Source organism: Mizuhopecten yessoensis, unplaced genomic scaffold (assembly GCF_002113885.1).
Source record: "Mizuhopecten yessoensis strain PY_sf001 unplaced genomic scaffold, ASM211388v2 scaffold3459, whole genome shotgun sequence".
NCBI classification, from domain to species: Eukaryota; Metazoa; Mollusca; class Bivalvia; order Pectinida; family Pectinidae; genus Mizuhopecten; species Mizuhopecten yessoensis.
In genome coordinates, this window is record NW_018405055.1 from 932,281 (window position 1) to 950,882 (window position 18,602).

Consider the following 18,602-nt stretch of genomic DNA (forward strand, 5'->3'; position numbering starts at 1 on the left):
CTAATAAAAGAAAAATATATCGTTTGAAGAGAATTCCTATCTAGAGTGTTTCTTAAATTTCTTAATACAGCTAGTCTTGTTGATACTTTTTTCAATATATAATCAACATGGTTTTTCCAAGTACCATCATCCCCCAACAAAACTCCTAAATATTTATGAGATTTTACACTAGATACATTAATATTGTTCATAGTTATAGGATCATAAATTCCTTGTATGGTTTTCATGCTTATTAATATCAATTCTGTCTTGTCTGGATTGAATTTTACTTACCACTTGTTTGCCCATGTGTGTATAATTTCCTAACTTCATTATGCATCCATGGTGGTTCATTATGTCTTATTAAAACGATTTTATTAGGAATTCATTTGCTTGTGGCTTCTAAAATGGTAGCATTAAAAAACTTTGATGGTACTCCCATCACGATTACTAACCAACATAAACACCTAGGTGTTATTATTTCTAACGACTGTAAATGAAACTCTCATGTTGATTACATTGTTAGTCAAATAACAAAATATTAGAAATATTAGAAGTTATTTTTAATCTACGTGTATATTAGACCACTTCTTGAATATGCATGTGAGGTTTGGGGCAACTGCGGTGAAACTTACTCCATAACACTGGAGAAATTCAACTAGAAGCTGCTAGAATTGTCACTGGATTGCCCATTTACACGAAAAACATAATTTTAATATCGGGAAACTGGCTGGTTACCCCTCGCTAAAAGAAGAGAAGCTCGCAAACTTTCTCTATTTTATTCTATTGTTAACAATAAGGCACCAAATTTTCTTATTGACTTGTTGTCAGATTATGTTGGAAATATAGTCCCATATAATTTACGAGGAGCTTACCTGTTGAGAGAACAATAGTTTCGTTTACACCCATCAACACATTCTTTAGTTTCCCTCTGCAACGAATCTTTGTAACAACCTGAATGACGATATCAGAAATTCACCCTCATTAATTGGGTCCAAGTCAAATGTTAAAAAGTCCTTGTTGGTGAACAGTAATTCAAGTAAGAAATTTGTTAATTATGGATCTAGGAAATTAAATGTTCTTCACAGTCGTCTAAGAAAACGAGCAAGCCGACTCAACTAAGATTCAGCTGTGTAGATGTGGGCATCCCTGCGAAGATTCTTATATTTTTTACCTTTTTTTTTGTCCCCTATATCAGAACTTACGTGGAATATTATACACAGATCTAGCATGGTATGCTGGTGTTATTGATGTAAACTTACTCTGTAATGGTGACGCTAGTGTTTCGTCAGATGATAATAATAAAATTGCCAAATCAGTACAAAATATTCTAGGTAGGTCGGGAAGATTTGATTAATTCTCTGTTTCTCTATTTATACCCTCACCCCCCTTTCTCTCTCCAACTCCCTTCCACCACCCCCTCCCCCCACCCCCCACCGAATCCTCGATTTCACTGTGATATGTTTCATCAATTTGTTTGTTTCTTATATATATATATTATGTATATTATCTTTCATGCCATCACGTTACCTCAATTGTAAATATGTTATATATGTTATTCGGAGAAGTCATCCATAAGTTGGAAAAACTTACTGACTAATCCTATTGTCATATTATATGTCAATAAAATATGTTTAAACGAAACTAAACATTTTTATTTTAAAAATCACTTTAAGTCATTTCGAACCAAAAATGACGTTTCCTGTCATTTTTGACTGAAATTTAACAATATCAATCTTTAATATGAATAATGTGAATAGTCGTATGCATTGTATATAAGTTATTAATAAGATGGGGATGAATTCATATTTTTGTTGATACTATGGTATTCACGTTTCTGCTTAAAAAAGGCCAGGACAGTTGATCATTGACCCCTCAATAATAATTTCCCGAAATTCGGCAATGTCCGATTTTTCATTTTGTCTATGTCTATGGGATACTGCCCAACTTCAACAAGTTGAAGAGAATGGGCAATTTTACATAGATGACATCCGATTTATAAAAAAAATCTATAAATTTGAGGTTGGAACTGTTTTAGTTAGTTTGGCTAGACTATAAGTAGGTACCTCAACACAGACACCTTTTTTGATATTATAATATACAACACAAAAGCTAAAATGAAAAAAAAAACCGCATGTGCTTATAACGGTCACTTTATGTGCATAAGTAAGTACACTCAGTGACTTTCGTATACGTCTATGGACGCACTGATGTCGGCGTATATATATATATACCTTTACCTATGAAACAAATACGTATTTAGGAAATTGAAGTTAAAGGCCGTTATACTTCCATTATTTACTATATGTACTATTTGTTGCCAGAATAAGAATGCAAACAAATGAATAACACTTGCACGAATGCTAAAACTAAAGGGCGGATCAAAGTTAACATGTTTAGAGGTAGTACAAAACTCGGGTATATGAATTATATGTAACGCAGTTGTCAAAGTATGTAACTATATAAAGACGTTATCAGGTGTACAAAATCAGTCAGTCGTGACAAACAACAGTGTAACGGACCGGAAATATGAATGGATTCGTCCAACGCATGCACTTCAATGACAATGAACTCTTCCAAATTGGAGAGCGGGTGGGATCAAGGGGCTTTCTAATAAACCCTCACCTTTGCAAGTATTACATAACATTGTAAACTAAATTCAGAGATAATTGGCATTGGGAAGCACTAAAAGACATAAATGAATAATTAAAAAAAAAACCCAGCATAAAATAAAGTTTAATAGGACAAAATAAAACAAAAAAACTTAGTATTAAAAAGTCCATGACCCCAATGCGTACCTCGATCACTGTCTAAGCTCACAGCTGATCTCAATCAACGGGTGTACGACCGGTATATGTCCAGTGTATGCTGGTAATGACACATGGATATCCGATCAAAGAAAAGAACACTCCGCTGCATCGTTATAAATGTCGACCGCAAATGGATGCAAGAAAGGGACTGGCAAACGGGGGACGTCAATAGGGAAAAGTGTACAGAAAAACAAGGATGTAAGTGTGTCTCAGAGCAGTGCACATCGTATCCTCGCGGCAGCCCCCGCCGCCGTATCAGATCATGTCGTTGCTAAGGAAACCTATAACGGCGTTAGCTGTGAAAATGATGACGGCCTCAGCAGCGATACACTGCTTTGTCTGGAAGAAGTGTACGATGTCCCTTTGTGCACCCCCCGACCTTTGAGTCCAACAGATATGTGGGTGAGTTTGACCCCGTTAGTTCAGTCACCCGTCACCGGTGATATATTTTACTTTATTTTGTTTATAGTCCTATTAGCAGCTTAGGTCATTCAAGGACGTTATTTTATGATGATGCGTCTAGCCAAATACTTCTATCCTGATACAAGCTACATGTTTTCAGATGAGGAATCGCACTTATTTTCAGAAACTGAACTTGATACACTAAAGGTGTACGGCACGGCATGTCAATAGCGAGATGGACGTCATATATTATTACAGGTGTTTTCGAAATTCAATTTTTGTGGTTTACAGCAATCTTACGTACATACTCAAAACACACAATAATTGACAAATTAATTTTGTGGAACAATGTTTTCATGTCGGGCACATCAGGATAAACCATGGACAGGACTAATTGTGAATGGCTACACGGAATCAGATTACAAATCCGATTATTTTTTTTATTGCGTTACCCAGTTATCACAACGGTGTATAACCTTCCCAATATATACACTTTCACTTTCTTCTCTTTTCTATTCCTATATTGTGTAATTGAATACTCTGGAAAAGCTACCATGCTTTGATATTTGTATTTATTACAATAAGTTAGAGAGGGTATTGATATGCTGGAAAAACTTGAAACCAATTCGTATTATATCCATTGAAATAAAAGTTTATGAGTTTAAATATTTAACTATATTGATGCCGTAATTAACAAAACGATCGACTGCGACGTATCAAATGAAAGGTTTATTTTGCCAAAACTGAATATCGAGAGCATAATTCAGTACAGTTAAAGATATGACTTTTTTTGTAATTTCCTTCGTGACCAAAATATGATTGCAACATGACTGCCAATTTATAACAATGAAACGTACCGTCTGGAGTTAAGGAACTATCCAAAAAACCAGCCATCATGTAGAATGCCTTGTTCATACCGTGATATCGTTATTACTCATGTGGTGGTTATAGATATAGAGTTATGTTTATGCAACTGTCATGCATAAGATAACGTGTAAATGTTTTTTTTTTTTTTTTATGTCAAACAAGCAAGACAAGAGGCGTTAACAAAGCGTGTGAGCCCGTCCCTATCAGATATACGTACCAAATGAAAACGTACCAATGATACATTACGTCGTGCTAACTTCAATATTTCTTTTTCGTTCGAATCTCAAACCAAGTTAACATTTTCTAGAAACTGCATTGAGTCCAAACAAAAAAAACAAAGCGTGAAGTTTGCACTGAACAAGTGGAATGACCCGAAAGGAATATCAAATCTACGCCTTTTCTGCTCGGCGGTGAACAGTTGTAAGAACATTCCCAAAAGCAAAATTTCTATCCTAAATTGAAAATGGGTCTACTTAAGAGAACAGCTCGTTATTCCATATTATTCCATATTATTCCATCGTACGTTAATCTAATTTTACCAAAAGTAACGTGATTAGTTTATTAAAAAAAATGCCAAATAATGCGGAATATTGCATATAATTATTATTTTTTATTGCCTAAATGGGACGTTCCGGAAAAAGGAACGCACGTAAAGTTTTCCCTATTTTCAAAAACAACTTGCATTTGCTTAATTTTTATTATTGTTAGTTAAATACACCTTATCTACTATTGTAGCAGGGGTTTACAATAGAAAGGTGCAAAAAAGGGGATGAAAAAAGTGTTTCCTCCGTAAACGAAATCCTGGAGCCGTCACAGGAGAAGCATGAAACGCATCCTGGAAAAGATATCTAGTCAATTGTGGTAATTTTAATTTCTTCTAGTATTGATATAAATCTCTTGTAATGCGATAAAACGGAGAGAATACTCCGGAAGAGTGCGATTCTGATCACGGACTAGAAGCTAACTAGCGTTGCATGGTTTACACAGCGCGTTTTACAAAAAGGAAGAAAGTTTCATTGGGAAGGGTAGAAAGTTTCCTTGGAAGGGTAGAAAGTTTCATTTGGAAGGGTAGAAAGTTACATTTGGAAGGGTAGAAAGTTTCATTTGGAAGGGTAGTCCGAATTATTCTGACTTTTTATCGACTTTTTTAATATTGGTCTGTCGTCGTCGTCGTCGTCAGAATAATTCGGACTATTGGAAGGGTAGAAAGAAAATCATGAGTCACTCCTGGCTGTACACAATGTGACATCAATTTCAGCAATGCCATAGGCCTACCGTCTAACAGCTTTACAAAAATGGTCCGAACGTTTCCTTGTATGTGATGTCTTTATAAATTAATAAAAAAAGGTTCATGCATGTTTTCCAATCAAAAGTAAAAAAGTGGATACTAAATAAATATCCCAGATCATACTACTGCGCTTACAGATTTCAATTTTTCGGGTGAGGGGCAAACCCAGGAACCAATAAGATTTCGCGCCTTCGGCGCTTGCACGCGAGATCTTGGTTCGTCAGTCTCGCGAGAAGTACAATTTAAGGGGGTCCCTCTCCCTCTTATAACTCTATTTGTATATTGAATCCGTGTCTTATTAACATCTAATATAACTATAATAAACATAGTAAAGGATATGCTTTACACCTGTACGACACGCGATCGTTCATCGTCGAATCGGATGCGCCCGTGTCCGGAATCGGTACCGCACATCTGACCTACAAACTAACTTGCACAAATTCGGTTGCAAGTGCATGCATGGTCACGTCATCCACAAGAAGTTCTATAAGGCGAGAATGGGTCGACATACAAAGAAGAAGACTAAACGAGGAGATGAAAAGGTGTTTATAATCAACTGACGAAGTGAAAATTTAGTGTCGATACTTTTATCAAGAAATCAACAAAGCATGTGTCGGTGTGTACTGATTGTCATACATTGTGATCACGAGCTCAGGTTCGCGAGCGGGCCTTCATATATTTACCTTCCAATGCAACCTGATGCGATTCTGATCGATGGTGAGGAATTTACAACACGGGTACACTTCAATGTTTTCGTGAAGTCGTACTACCCCTTCCAGACTGGAGACCCCGGGCAATTTAAATATAGTGTACAACTTTCGAAATCCCTTCCCACTAAATTCAACTCTCTCAATATTTCAATTAAAAATTTGCGGGGAAATGTTTTCACACCGTCTGGCCCATTTGAGATAAATCAACAAACTTTGAAAGTGTAATATCTGACTCTAGTTTTCCATTTAGTTTGATTAATTCAGAAATAGCAAGACCAGCTCAAGTTTGGCCTCAGGGGCTGATTTAAAGCTGTTTTTAATCGTATATATATTATAAATTTGGTATAGATATCTGGGGAAAAGGAAAGAAGTAAGGAGGTAAAACATGATCATTCCACAATTTTGATTGAAAGGTTAAAAAATAAATAAAGTTTGGAACATTTTTTTTTTTTTTTTTTTATGTCGGAACGCTTAATTATTTTGAAGGCATAACCACATATCATGAGCTTTTACAAACAAGAGGACCAGAGGGCCTGTATCGCTCACTTGAAAATGTTAACAAATTTGAAGATGAAATAGTCGGGGGTTATATATATATATATAAATATATGCAATTGGACAAAACCCCTGTCATTCCTACAGGAAAAGGAGGATTTTGAAGAATTTGCTATTTTACCACTATTGGCCAACACCCACTGTTGATACAAAATTAGTTTCCTTTCACCCAAGGATTGCTTTAGACCAAATATGGACATAATCCTGTCATTCCTACAAAAGAAGAAGGATTTAAAAGCTATTTTTCTATTTTCCCTATTTGGCCACGCCCCTCTGTCCCAGGGAGTTAAAACCCACAGTTTAAACAAAATTGGTTCCCCTTCACCCAAGGGTGCTTCGTTCAAAATTTGGACAAAATCCTGTCATTCCTACAAAAGAAGAAGTATTTTGAATAATTTGCTATGCTTCCCTCTTGGGCCCCGCCCCTCTGCTCTCCAGGGGGTCAGACCCAATGTTTATACAAAATATAGTCCCCTTCACCAAAGGATGCTTTAGACCAAATATTGACAAATTCCTGTCATTCCTACAGAAAGAGAAGAATTTTAAAGAATTTGCCAAAGTACCCTTACTGTGCCTCACCCCTCATGCCCCAGGGGAGTCAGACCCACCATTTATACAAAATTGATTTCCCTTCCCCATAGGATGCTACTGTTCACATTTGGTCAAAATCCCAACAGAAGAAAAAAGATGTTGAAGCTATTCCTCTTTATCCCTTATTGGGCTTGCATCTCTGACTAGGGTCAAAAAAGAAGAAAAAGGATGTTTAAGCACACCCTCCATTTATACAAAATTGTGTCCCCTTGGCCCAAGGATGCTCCAGACTAATTAAGAATAAAATCCCTTAATCCCTACCGATTTCAATTTAACTTATGAAAGACATTTTCCTTCTTTCAGGCTATCCTTGAAATGTTTGCAGTTTCCCAAATGCCTAGCTGAAAATGGCACTTACTTAAACTTTATATTTTGAAAAATTGGTAAAAAAATATTCTTGCTGAAAAAGCACAATAACTTGTTTATATTCTTTTTATAAGAAATATAAAATTTCTAAAAATTAGAAATAATAAAAAAAAAATCTGCTTAATGGCTCCTACAGCCTTAAACCTACAGATTGCTTTTGTTAATTTCAAAATGGAAATTAGCATACCATTAATATTTTGCTCAAAAAGCTACTGGTCAACTTTAAAGGTTGATAAATACTTCTTTGTAAAGCAACTAACATATTTCTAACATGCATGGTCCAATCACAGGTATTGATTAAATAGGGTTACAGAATAAGTGACTATCCAGTCACAGGTATTGATTAGGGTTACAGAATAAGTGACTATCCAGTCACAGGTATTGATTAGGGTTACAGAATAAGTGACTATCCAGTCACAGGTATTGATAAGGGTTACAGAATAAGTGGCTATCCAGTCACAGCTATGATTTAGGTTACAGAATAAGTGGCTATCCAGTCACAGGTATTGATTAGGGTTACAGAATAAGTGACTATCCAATCACAGCTATGATTCAGGTTACAGAAGAAGTGGCCATCCAATCACAGCTATGATTCAGGTTACAGAATAAGTGGCCATCCAATCACAGCTATGATTCAGGTTACAGAAGAAGTGGCCATCCAATCACAGCTATGATTCAGGTTACAGAATAATTGACCATCTGATCACAGCTATGATTCAGGTTACAGAAGAAGTGACCATCCACTCGCATCAATGATTCAGGTTACAGAATAATGGGCTATGGGGGGCCACACTCACCATTTATACAAAAGATAGTCCCCTTGGCTGAAGGATGCTCGAGACTAAATCAGAATAAAATCCCTTAATCCCTACGGTAGGAGAAGGATTTTAAAGGTTTTACAGAATAATGGGCTATCCAATCACAGCTATGATTAGGGTGACAGAAGAAGTGACCATCCAATCATATCAATGATTCAGGTTACAGAATAAGTGACCATCCAATCACAGCTATGATTCCAGTTACATAATAAGTGACTATCTAGTCACATCTATAATTGTTTCCTGTTACAGGCCCCTGAAGGATGCCATCTGTCATTGGTGGTGGGCAGTGAACCAGAAACCACTCTCTTGTACAGCCAGATTTCTAGTCTGACCAGTGACCATCAGATACTCACCTGCAGTCTGGAGGATGCCTTTGAGATGTGTAATAGCCGGAGTTATCTCCTCATATGGCTCATGATGACCATGCCAGCAGGACAGGATATTCTCAGTCTCACAACGTCAATCAGGTAATGTACCAAATTAAGATTGTATATAAACAACAAGATAAAGCTGTACCTGTCTTATGTCCAGGACCACCAGATACTATCAATCATTGTTCGGTCATTTTTAATTCATCCTTAATTTTGATGAATCTCGCTGATGCAGATAAGACTTACGTGAAAAGACTTAGATAGGATTAGATTACTAATCATTTTAATTTCTACAGAATATAATATGGTGTGGGAAGTTCATCTGTCCATCCATCCATCCACAATTTCGTTTTCAAAAGATAACATGCTTCACTATCATTGAATTTTATTAAAACTTAGTAAGTTCTAAGTTTGAAAACTTTGTTTATAATATTACACATACTGTTTCTGATTGGAAGACAGTAGGTTTTTCTAATAGGATTCTGGAGCAATTGTGAATTCCTTCAGTTTCAATGTTTTAACCATATGAAAAATCACAATTTTTAAGGTTAAAAAAAATATGGTAAAGGGAGGTAATCCATATAGAATTGAAAACATTAATTTCTGTAGCTGAGAAGTTTAGTACAAAAAATCCCTTTCCACTACATCCCAGAAATAATTGAACCATACTGAGCTTTCAGTCTTCTCATACATTTTGTGACACGAATGCATCAGAATGATTCTAAATATGTCATTTTGTTAAACAATGAATACAAAGTGGATGCTACAAGACATAGAACTGGCCTATATTGTCTGGTTCCTGCCGTACTCTTGTTGAACATTCTTTTTACTTTTCTTCAATGAAATATTTTAGGTTGAACAGTATATTATTCAATACTTTGACATTAAAAAAATACTTAGTTTCTTTCTGTAAATTCCTCATAAGATATTTTGAAATAAAAAAATACAGTTAATAAATCAGTTATACCTAGTAATTATACAGTTGTATTTACATTTATGTTATTATTTTACATAATTGCTGGATTTGATAAAAGCTATTTATAAACAATAAAATGTCATATGTTACCATTACATTTTTACATGTATAGATATGCAAGCAAGTCTAACAGAGGCACAGTGTTAATTGGTGTGTCCAATACCCCGTCTGCAGGTAAGTCTATTTAATATGTTTCCTGTCTTCTAAATAGCACATCTGAGTGTATGTTTTGTCTAGTAGCCTTTCTGTTTTACAACATCTACAGGTACGGTGTATGTTTTGTTTAGTAGCCCTTCTGTTTTACAACATCTACAGGTACGGTTTATGTTTTGTTTAGTAGCCCTTCTGTTTTACAACATGTACAGGTACGGTGTATGTTTTGTCTAGTAGCCCCTCTGTTTTACAACATCTACAGGTACGGTGTATGCTTTGTCTAGTAGCCCTTCTGTTTTACAACATCTACAGGCACGGTGTATGTTTTGTTTAGTAGCCCTTGTGTTTTACAACATGTACAGGGACGGTGTATGTTTTGTCTAGTAGCCCTTCTGTTTCCAACATCTACAGGTATGGTGTATGTTTTGTCTAGTAGGCCTTCTGTTTTACAACATCTACAGGTACGGTGTAGGTTTTGTCTAGTAGCCCTTCTGTTTTACAACATGTACAGGTACGGTGTATGTTTTGTTTAGTAGCCCTTGTGTTTTACAACATGTACAGGTACGGTGTATGTTTTGTCTAGTAGCCCCTCTGTTTTACAACATCTACAGGTACGGTGTATGTTTTGTCTAGTAGCCTTTCTGTTTTACAAAATCTACAGGTACGGTGTATGTTTTGTTTAGTAGCCCTTGTGTTTTACAACATCTACAGGTATGGTGTATGTTTTGTCTAGGAGCCCTTCTGTTTTACAACATCTACAGGTACGGTGTATGTTTTGTAGGCTTTCTACTGTAGATTGCAGTTCTACAGGTATAATTTGTCTGGCAGTCCTTAATATAATGTATATTTATAACTTTTACTGCTATGTGCGCAAGCTCAAATGGGTTGTTAATGCTCAAACATCATATGCTGCTTCCATACCAAAACATAGTTTGCTTTAAAATTTCTAAGGTCAAAATCATTGTCATTTTCAGTGTTAATTAAAAAAAACTACTTTGGTTTACGTCATTGGTAAGAAGAAAAGTTTCTTTTATAAGCTCATCTATTGTCTAATTACCTTTATACTGTTTATTCAATTCTACAATTAAATTTGGACTGGCTTTCTGTTTAGGCATGTGATAAGTTTTCGTATATAAGCCTTTCTATGGAAAAACAATTGTCTAGCTATTTCTACAATTGACTTCACCCAATGAAATAAAAGAGTTATGTTGTAAAGCTTTTCATGGTCACTTTGATCATAAATCACATTAATAAAGCTGTACTAAATGGTTGCAGTGGACTTGCGTCTTCATGGTATAGACGAAGTGGTCATCCAACCAGTGTCAACGCTGACCATCCGACAGAAATACTCAAAGTGGACGTCGGTGGTGCTAGTGTCAGGTGAGGATTAGAGCCAGCCATTGTGAATTAGTATCAGAATTGTTCATGTCTATAAATGAATTCAGAAATCCATTATGCAAACATGAAATAGAGAACAAATTTCACCCTTGGTAGTTCCCGGTCAACATTCAAGTTCGAAGTAAACTCTCTTAACTTAGTTGTTCTTTGTATAATCATTAAATTTAAGTTACCATATAACCATTGTTAGATGAAAAATGGGTTCTGTGGAGAGCAGATAATGAGATTCATATCTCATTGAAATATTTCAAACATAGATCATTTTGGTTGTTCACTAAACTCTTAAGATTGACAGTAATAGCTTAGATCTATTTGCTCTCTTCACACTGAGCCAAATCTTTGACTTAAGAATGTGTGTTATGGCTATGATATAGTGAATTGTGAAATTCAACATGGGTAATGTGAAGTGGAAAAAGTGATATGTTTCACGAGATACCAAAGTCCTCTGTTGTGTGATTTTTTCCCCAAAGAGGACTCCTTTTCGTCTCCAAGATAATTACCGGTAAATTAAAACAAAGTACATGGCAATTAGGTTTGAATATTTTAAAAATGGAACAAGCATTTCTGAAATGGTAGGTCTATCACAATATTCTGGTATTATTCCTGACTGTGAGAGTCTAAAGATCTAGCAATGGACATTTAGGTTGGGGACTGATTTTCAAACTACATATTCTGTGTTCAATAAGTGTTCTGTGCTCTTATTGAAACTCATTATTTAACCCTTTCACCCCTATGTAACTTTAATAAACCCTTCCATGCATTGATCTGGATAAGTCCATTATGGTCTACAGTGGTAAAAGGGTTAATATTACTTACCATTACAAGGTCTTGGTCAGTTATAAGAAAATATATGACATTTTAATTACAGAAGAATCAGACAGTCTGAAAGATCTTGACAGCCAGATTATCTCCATGCCAACAACCCCTGCTACACCCTTGACCCCCATGACCCCTGACACCCCAGCTACACCTGCAACTCCAGCATCTGTCTCTGATGATAGTTCACACTTTAGGTATTAAAAATAACAGTCAGGATTAACATATTACACCTCAGTTTACATGGGTATCTCATACTTCAGGTAAGATATATGGTATATTGATTAATTGTGACAAGCATTTAATTATCGTTTTATTAGATGAAACCATGACTGGAAAAAATATGCACTTCCCAGATAGCATCATTATGAAGATAGATTTGTGAAAAAATTTGGACAAAGTCATTATTTGCATGATGCTTAAATAACCTGATATGGTATTAAATTTCTTTTCATCCTTTATATTCCTCTCAGCACAATGATAACTGTTATTGTGGTTGGTATAGTTTTCTTTGATAAAGAGGTGGCTAGGTGAATTACATTAGATTTGCTTTCCTTTGCAGCCTGTCCCTGGACAGTGGCATTGATTCCTTGGTATCAACCCCTCAGATGACCCCAGAACAGGTCAGCTATGCCCTATCTGGACTGACCAATCTTCAGGCACCAATCAGCAAACCAAGGCAGCACTCCATTGTTGCAGACCACACCACAAAAGAAAAACTAAGGAGGTTAACAGTGTTCTGACTTTAATTTTGTTTCTGGAAAATGATCACTGATCAACCGTCAAAATACAATTAATAATAGTCAGTTTCCTGTTCTACCATAGGTTTTCTCATCTGGCTGAAAGGGCAGAAATTCAGTATTATACTTTACAAAACTATGCGTTAAGTATGAGTGAAGGTATTTTGATCTAAATTTGGCTTGGAGCACTGATGGATGAAGGGGATTCAGTGTTGCATAAGTGAAGACTGTGACTCCCATAGGAGAAGAGGGACCTTAATTGAAGTCAAAACATTAGTGGTAACAATGGGCCTACTAAATTAGATTTGATCTTGTTACATAGTCAGTATCAGTAGAAATGTTTTAATTTCTTTCTGCACCCCTGCAGGAAATTTTACTTTCGTACAACTAGAATATAGTGAGCTTATGCCGTGGCGCAGCGTCCGTCGTCTGTCGTCAAACTTTTTCTTTAAAACCTATCTCCTCCTAAACGCAAAAGAGGATTTCAACCAAATTTAATCTGAAGCATCACTAGGGGAAGGCAATCATTCCTTAAATAAATGAGGTTAGTTCGACCCCTGGGTCCAGGGGGGCGGGGGGCCCTGAAGGGGAACTAAGCCAAATTTGCTTTAAAACACATCTCCTACTTAACGCCAGTGAGGATTTCAAACATATTTAGTCTGAAGCATCAATAGGGGAAGGCAATCTTTTCTTAAATAAATGAGGTTGGTTCAACCCCTGGGGCCAGGTGGGCGGGGCCCTGAAGAGGAACTTAGCTAAATTTGCTTTAAAATGCATCTTTGCTAAACGCCAGAGAGGATTTAAACCAAATTTAGTCTGAAGCATCAGAAGGGAAGGGCAATCAATTCTGAAATAAATGAGGTTAGTTCGACCCCTGAGGCCAGGGTGGCGGGGCCCTGAAGGGAAATGTAGCTAAATTTGTTTTAAAACACATCTCCTAAACACCAGAGAGAATTTCAACCAAATTCAGTCTGAAGCATCACTAGGGGAGGGCAATCATTTCTTAAATAAATGAGGTTGGTTCGACCCCTGATGCCAAGGGGAACTTAGCTAAATTTGCTTTAAAACGCATCTCTTCCCAAACGCCAGATAAGATTTCAACCAAATTTGCTCTGAAACTTCATTGGGGGAGGGAAATCATTTCCTAAATAAATGAGGATGGTTCGACACCTGGGGCTAGGAAGACTGGCCCCAAACAGGAAAATTATCTAATATTTTGCTTTAAGACCCTAATTGCCTGAGTGGATTGTGCAAAATTTGGTCAAAAACATTATTGAGGAAGAACAATCATTTCTTAATTGAATGAGGTTGATTTGACCCCTGTGGTCCTAAGAAATGTCACAGCTAGATCATCATATTCTATAATTTTCATAAATTGTTAAAAAATGGTTTCTAGGTTTATAAAAGCTTATAGTTGAATGAAAACTAAAGTATTGTTTAATTACACCCTGTAATATGACATGTTACTTATTTCAAAATCTGTTAACATGGCAACTCAATGGAGGCCCCTGATTAGTTGAAAGTCAGGTATTGTGGTCCCAGTTGGGTTAGAACATAGATCTTGTCTGGTTTTGAGGAAATTTCATATAAAGATGTACTAATGCATTCAGTTGTAATGACTTAAATATAAAACCAGGTGAGAGATACAGGTCCAATGAACCACTTGTTTAGTTTCTCCATATTATGTCAATTAGAATATACTGTACAGTAGGTTCATCTTTAGGTTTGAATTCTAATGACTTCGGTATAAAAACTCTTGAGTATACATTTTAATTTGATTGTCTTCTATATACAGAGAACGTATCAAAGACAGTTGTGACCAGTTGCGTGTCCTGCTGCCATACATCAGGGGCCGTAAAACTGACATGGCATCCATCTTGGAAATGTGTGTCGACTACCTTAAAATTGTCAATGCAGCTCTCCCACAACAGTTCCAATCACAGGTATGTGTAACACAAGGTCCCTAGATAATTTGTCAGCATGCAAGGACATAGCTTTATTTTATAAATTGTGTACCTCCTGGAGGATTTGAGGAAAAATTGGCTGTCTTGTCCCTCTGCCTCTCAATGATCATAAAATACTGATCAATATGGTTCCCCGTAGCATCGTGTGTTTATATTTAGGGGATGCTTTGTTCTGCTGCACCTACTGCAACAAATCTTTTCTTTCTTTTTCTCTGCTTCTTACTCTTTACATTGATATTGCCCTGGGCATCCCTGGTTGGCCTCTAGTGAGAATCTGTGTACAGGTTGGATGCACATCAGTGCAACAATCAGTAGAGTTACATTGTATGTGATTGGTTATAGGATTAGTTTGTGAATATGGCAAATGGCAATGAAAAGCATTGATTAATTTTCAGCCCTGATATCATATTTTGAGGTAAGTACGTATATTGCTTCATCCCTTATTACCTCTCATTTTGGTAAGATATAAAACTTAAGATTATAATGTTGTAGATTGTAGATGTGCTAAGCAAGGACACCAGCTCTGTTGGCCGGCCAAGAGCATCAACTTCCAAAAAGACCAAGCGAGGTTCACAGTACTCAGAATCTCCCTCTGCCAACCTGGTGTCGTCAACTGTAGAGACGGATCAGTAAGTTAACTAGTCTCTGGGGCAAGCAGTAGTTACTTTCATAATAGAGGTTATAGGCTTTTACTCTGTTCATCCGTCCCTTTGTCCAGGGCTGGTCTCCTTCAGTTGTCAGACTTTATATACCTGTCTAAACCGGATGTCACCGGTACCAAAATATGTGTCCGGTTTACACAGGTGTCCGGTTTATACAGGGTTGGCATGTCATTTATTTGAAAAAACAAAAATGGAGTGTTTTGCATACGATCTGTATACAAGTGTGTCAAAAAAAAAAACAGAGAAATGAATCAATTGCAACGTTTAATTATTAACAAAATATACAAGTTGTAATACAAATGAAGGGGCAACATAACATTGGATAGCCCTAATTTGTTAAGAAAGTGTTTGCTTTAGATTGTAGCCGGCCGAGAAAAATGTCATGACAGGAATTAACAGGTTGTTCTTAAATGGATTACTATGCCAACTTTTGTGAAATGACATCGGTTTTTGGAATAGACAGGGTCCGGTTTATGCAGGGTTTAACTATTATGATTATATAGGGAATATGCCGGGACCACAAAACACAGCCGGTTTAGATAGGGATCTGGATTAGACGGGCTGGTTTTGACAGGTTATACTGTAGAAGTAATTCTTGGGATGGCGTAGTGTTGTGTACTGTAATTGGGCCTCTTACCTCACTTTATACAGATTTATTTCTTTTAACTGTACCTCTACCTACAGTTGCCAAATTGGTATTTATTGGGATAGTGTAGTGTCGTATACAATGTCAAATCTTAATTGTGTCTCTCTATAGAGTTATGGCCCTTTGTTCACTGTGTGTAACTTTGTTCAGGGTATCCCATATTGAATGTATTTTAAATAAAAAATAAGGATGTGTATCAGATTCATAAAATGTGAAATCATCAAAGTGATCCAAACCTACAGTAAATGTGTGTTTTACAGAACTGGATTTGATAGTTCCCTACCAAAAACAGACTCAGGATCGTTCAATTTCTCAATTGGAGAGACAGAACCAGGCACACTGAAGCGAGGTGAGCTTGTCACTGCACCATTACTTCCACCAACTTTTACACTGTAACCATGGTAATATTTTGTACTCATTCCTTAACACTTTATTAACTTAGTTGAGATGCAGCATAGGAATGTTCAGCTGATCCTCTTAGGATACGTAAGGACTTGAATTATTATTATGTGTGTACTGTTCATGTTTGAACAGTTAAATCATAAGATTTTGAGAAATGTTTACACCCTTATATCATTTGACAAGTAAACCAGTCCTGTATGTGGATTAAGAATGAGTTTTCTTTCTGTATGTAATGCATGGAAAAACATTAGATGTAATTGTTTTAACTTATTTTAGTTGGTACATGCATGAGTAAGTGTTAATAAAGTAGATGGGCATAGTTTTACACATATAAGATAACTTAGCCTTATGCATAAACATATCAATTGATGTTTTGTTAATTTAGACGTTATGCAGTATAAATAAAAGCACTGAAAACCAGTTGGATTTGATTTCAGAGTTAAACAAGACATTACACGACACTAAACCTAACAAGAGGTTCTGTCTGCAGCCCTTATCTGACCTTCCCAGTATGTGTTCATCCCCTATACAGACCCTCCCTTCTTTTGAAAACATCAGAATTTCCAGACAGGAAAGCACCAGTTTAGGTAGGTAGTTGATATCTGCAAACTGTTATGTTGTTATATATGATGTATGCACACATTTTTGAACAGGAAAAAGAAAATATGAATTAGACTGAACTCATCATCAAAAAATGATTTTATAGATGTGTGGTGTTGCATCACATGTGCTACGATTTTCTGGTACAATATGAAATATCATTTCTTAAGTACAGTGTTTATTTGACTATGTAAATATACATATGTGTTGTTAATCGTCGTTACAGATCAGACAGGCAGCACATTTCCATACCAGTCGATGCAGATACCTCACACCTCTTCACTCTATGATTATGATTCAACAGTCAGTGGGCGTGTCATCAACACGTCACATGACCCTTTCTCAACGGCAACATTTTTCAACCCCTCCATGACGACTAAACCAAATGGTGTGGATCGAAGTGACACTTTTGGCCTGTTTCTGGACACTCAGTCGTTGTATCAGTATTACGGTAGTGGTAACATGACGACCTCCTACAATGCTACTCGTAGCTCAACACCGGACTATGTCAATCCCAATGCTGTTCTCTCATTGTCTTACCATGATAAACTGAAACTGGAGGCACAAAAGTATGATGACCAGGTCAACATTGTGACCTCAGCCAACATTTCACCAGGTCTCTCCTCCACAAACATCATCTCTGTGTCAAAATAAATGTTTCTCAATATCAAAACAAAACAACTTTCATATTACTTTGAGAATAAACAGGAAGTGTATGTAGGTGTCTTGTGAGAACAAGCAGGATGTATGCATTGTTGTCTGGGAGAACAAAGGAGGCTGTAATTGTTGTTGACTATGAGAATGAACATACTGTATGTGTTGTCTGTGAGAAAAAAGAAGGCTGTATGTGTTGTCTGGGAGAACAAAGAAGGCTGTATGCATTGTTGTCTGGGAGAACAAAGAAGGCTGTATGCATTGTTGTCTAGGAGAACAAAGAATGCTGTATGTGTTATCTGGGAGAACAAAGAAGGCTGTATGCATTGTTGTCTGGGAGAACAAAGAAGGCTGTATGCATTGTTGTCTGGGAGAACAAATAAGGTTGTATGCATTGTTGTCTAGGAGAACAAAGAAGGGTGTAAGCATTGTTGTCTGGGAGAACAAAGAAGGCTAAATGCATTGTTGTCTGGGAGAACAAAGAAGGCTGAATGCATTGTTGTCTGGGAGAACAAAAAGACAGAATGTGTAGTTATCTTGTGTAGATGTAAGTATTGTTGTCCCTGGGAAATACATGTTAACATGATGTATGTGTTATGTTGTTGATGAAACTGGTGTGAAAATTTGCATCAGTTATAATAACATTGTTGATATTTGACTTAAATGTTAAGTTTCAAATACAACCATGCTAAATCAATGTTTATAAACTAGAGTTAACAGGTTTCAGAAAGAGTGGAGGTAAACATGAACCCCTGATCCTGCATGTATCATATATTTTTCTATTCAAACTAAACAAAACTTAGTATGAGCAGTTCATAATTTGAAAATTAT

The 18,602-nt window shown here is 36.4% G+C and overlaps 1 protein-coding gene across 1 annotated transcript; it reads left to right on the forward strand.

Annotated features, from left to right (window-relative positions):
* Positions 1–2,854: 2,854 nt before the first annotated feature.
* LOC110447532 lies at positions 2,855–18,602 on the forward strand. The gene is made up of 11 exons (XM_021493302.1): positions 2,855–3,191; positions 8,639–8,856; positions 9,849–9,910; positions 11,165–11,269; positions 12,156–12,300; positions 12,666–12,830; positions 14,639–14,786; positions 15,300–15,436; positions 16,376–16,464; positions 16,955–17,104; positions 17,344–18,602. The coding sequence occupies exons 1-11, from the start codon at positions 2,907–2,909 to the stop codon at positions 17,769–17,771; spliced, it is 1,932 nt and encodes a 643-aa protein (XP_021348977.1). The 5' UTR covers positions 2,855–2,906; the 3' UTR covers positions 17,772–18,602.

Excerpts from the sequence above, each read along its gene's own strand:
- LOC110447532 (XM_021493302.1), top strand. The coding sequence starts at position 2,907 with ATGTCGACCGCAAATGGATGCAAGAAAGGGACTGGCAAACGGGGGACG. Across the intron at positions 11,270-12,155 it reads GTCGGTGGTGCTAGTGTCAG|AAGAATCAGACAGTCTGAAA; the intron begins GTGAGGATTAGA and ends TTTTAATTACAG. Across the intron at positions 14,787-15,299 it reads CACAACAGTTCCAATCACAG|ATTGTAGATGTGCTAAGCAA; the intron begins GTATGTGTAACA and ends ATAATGTTGTAG.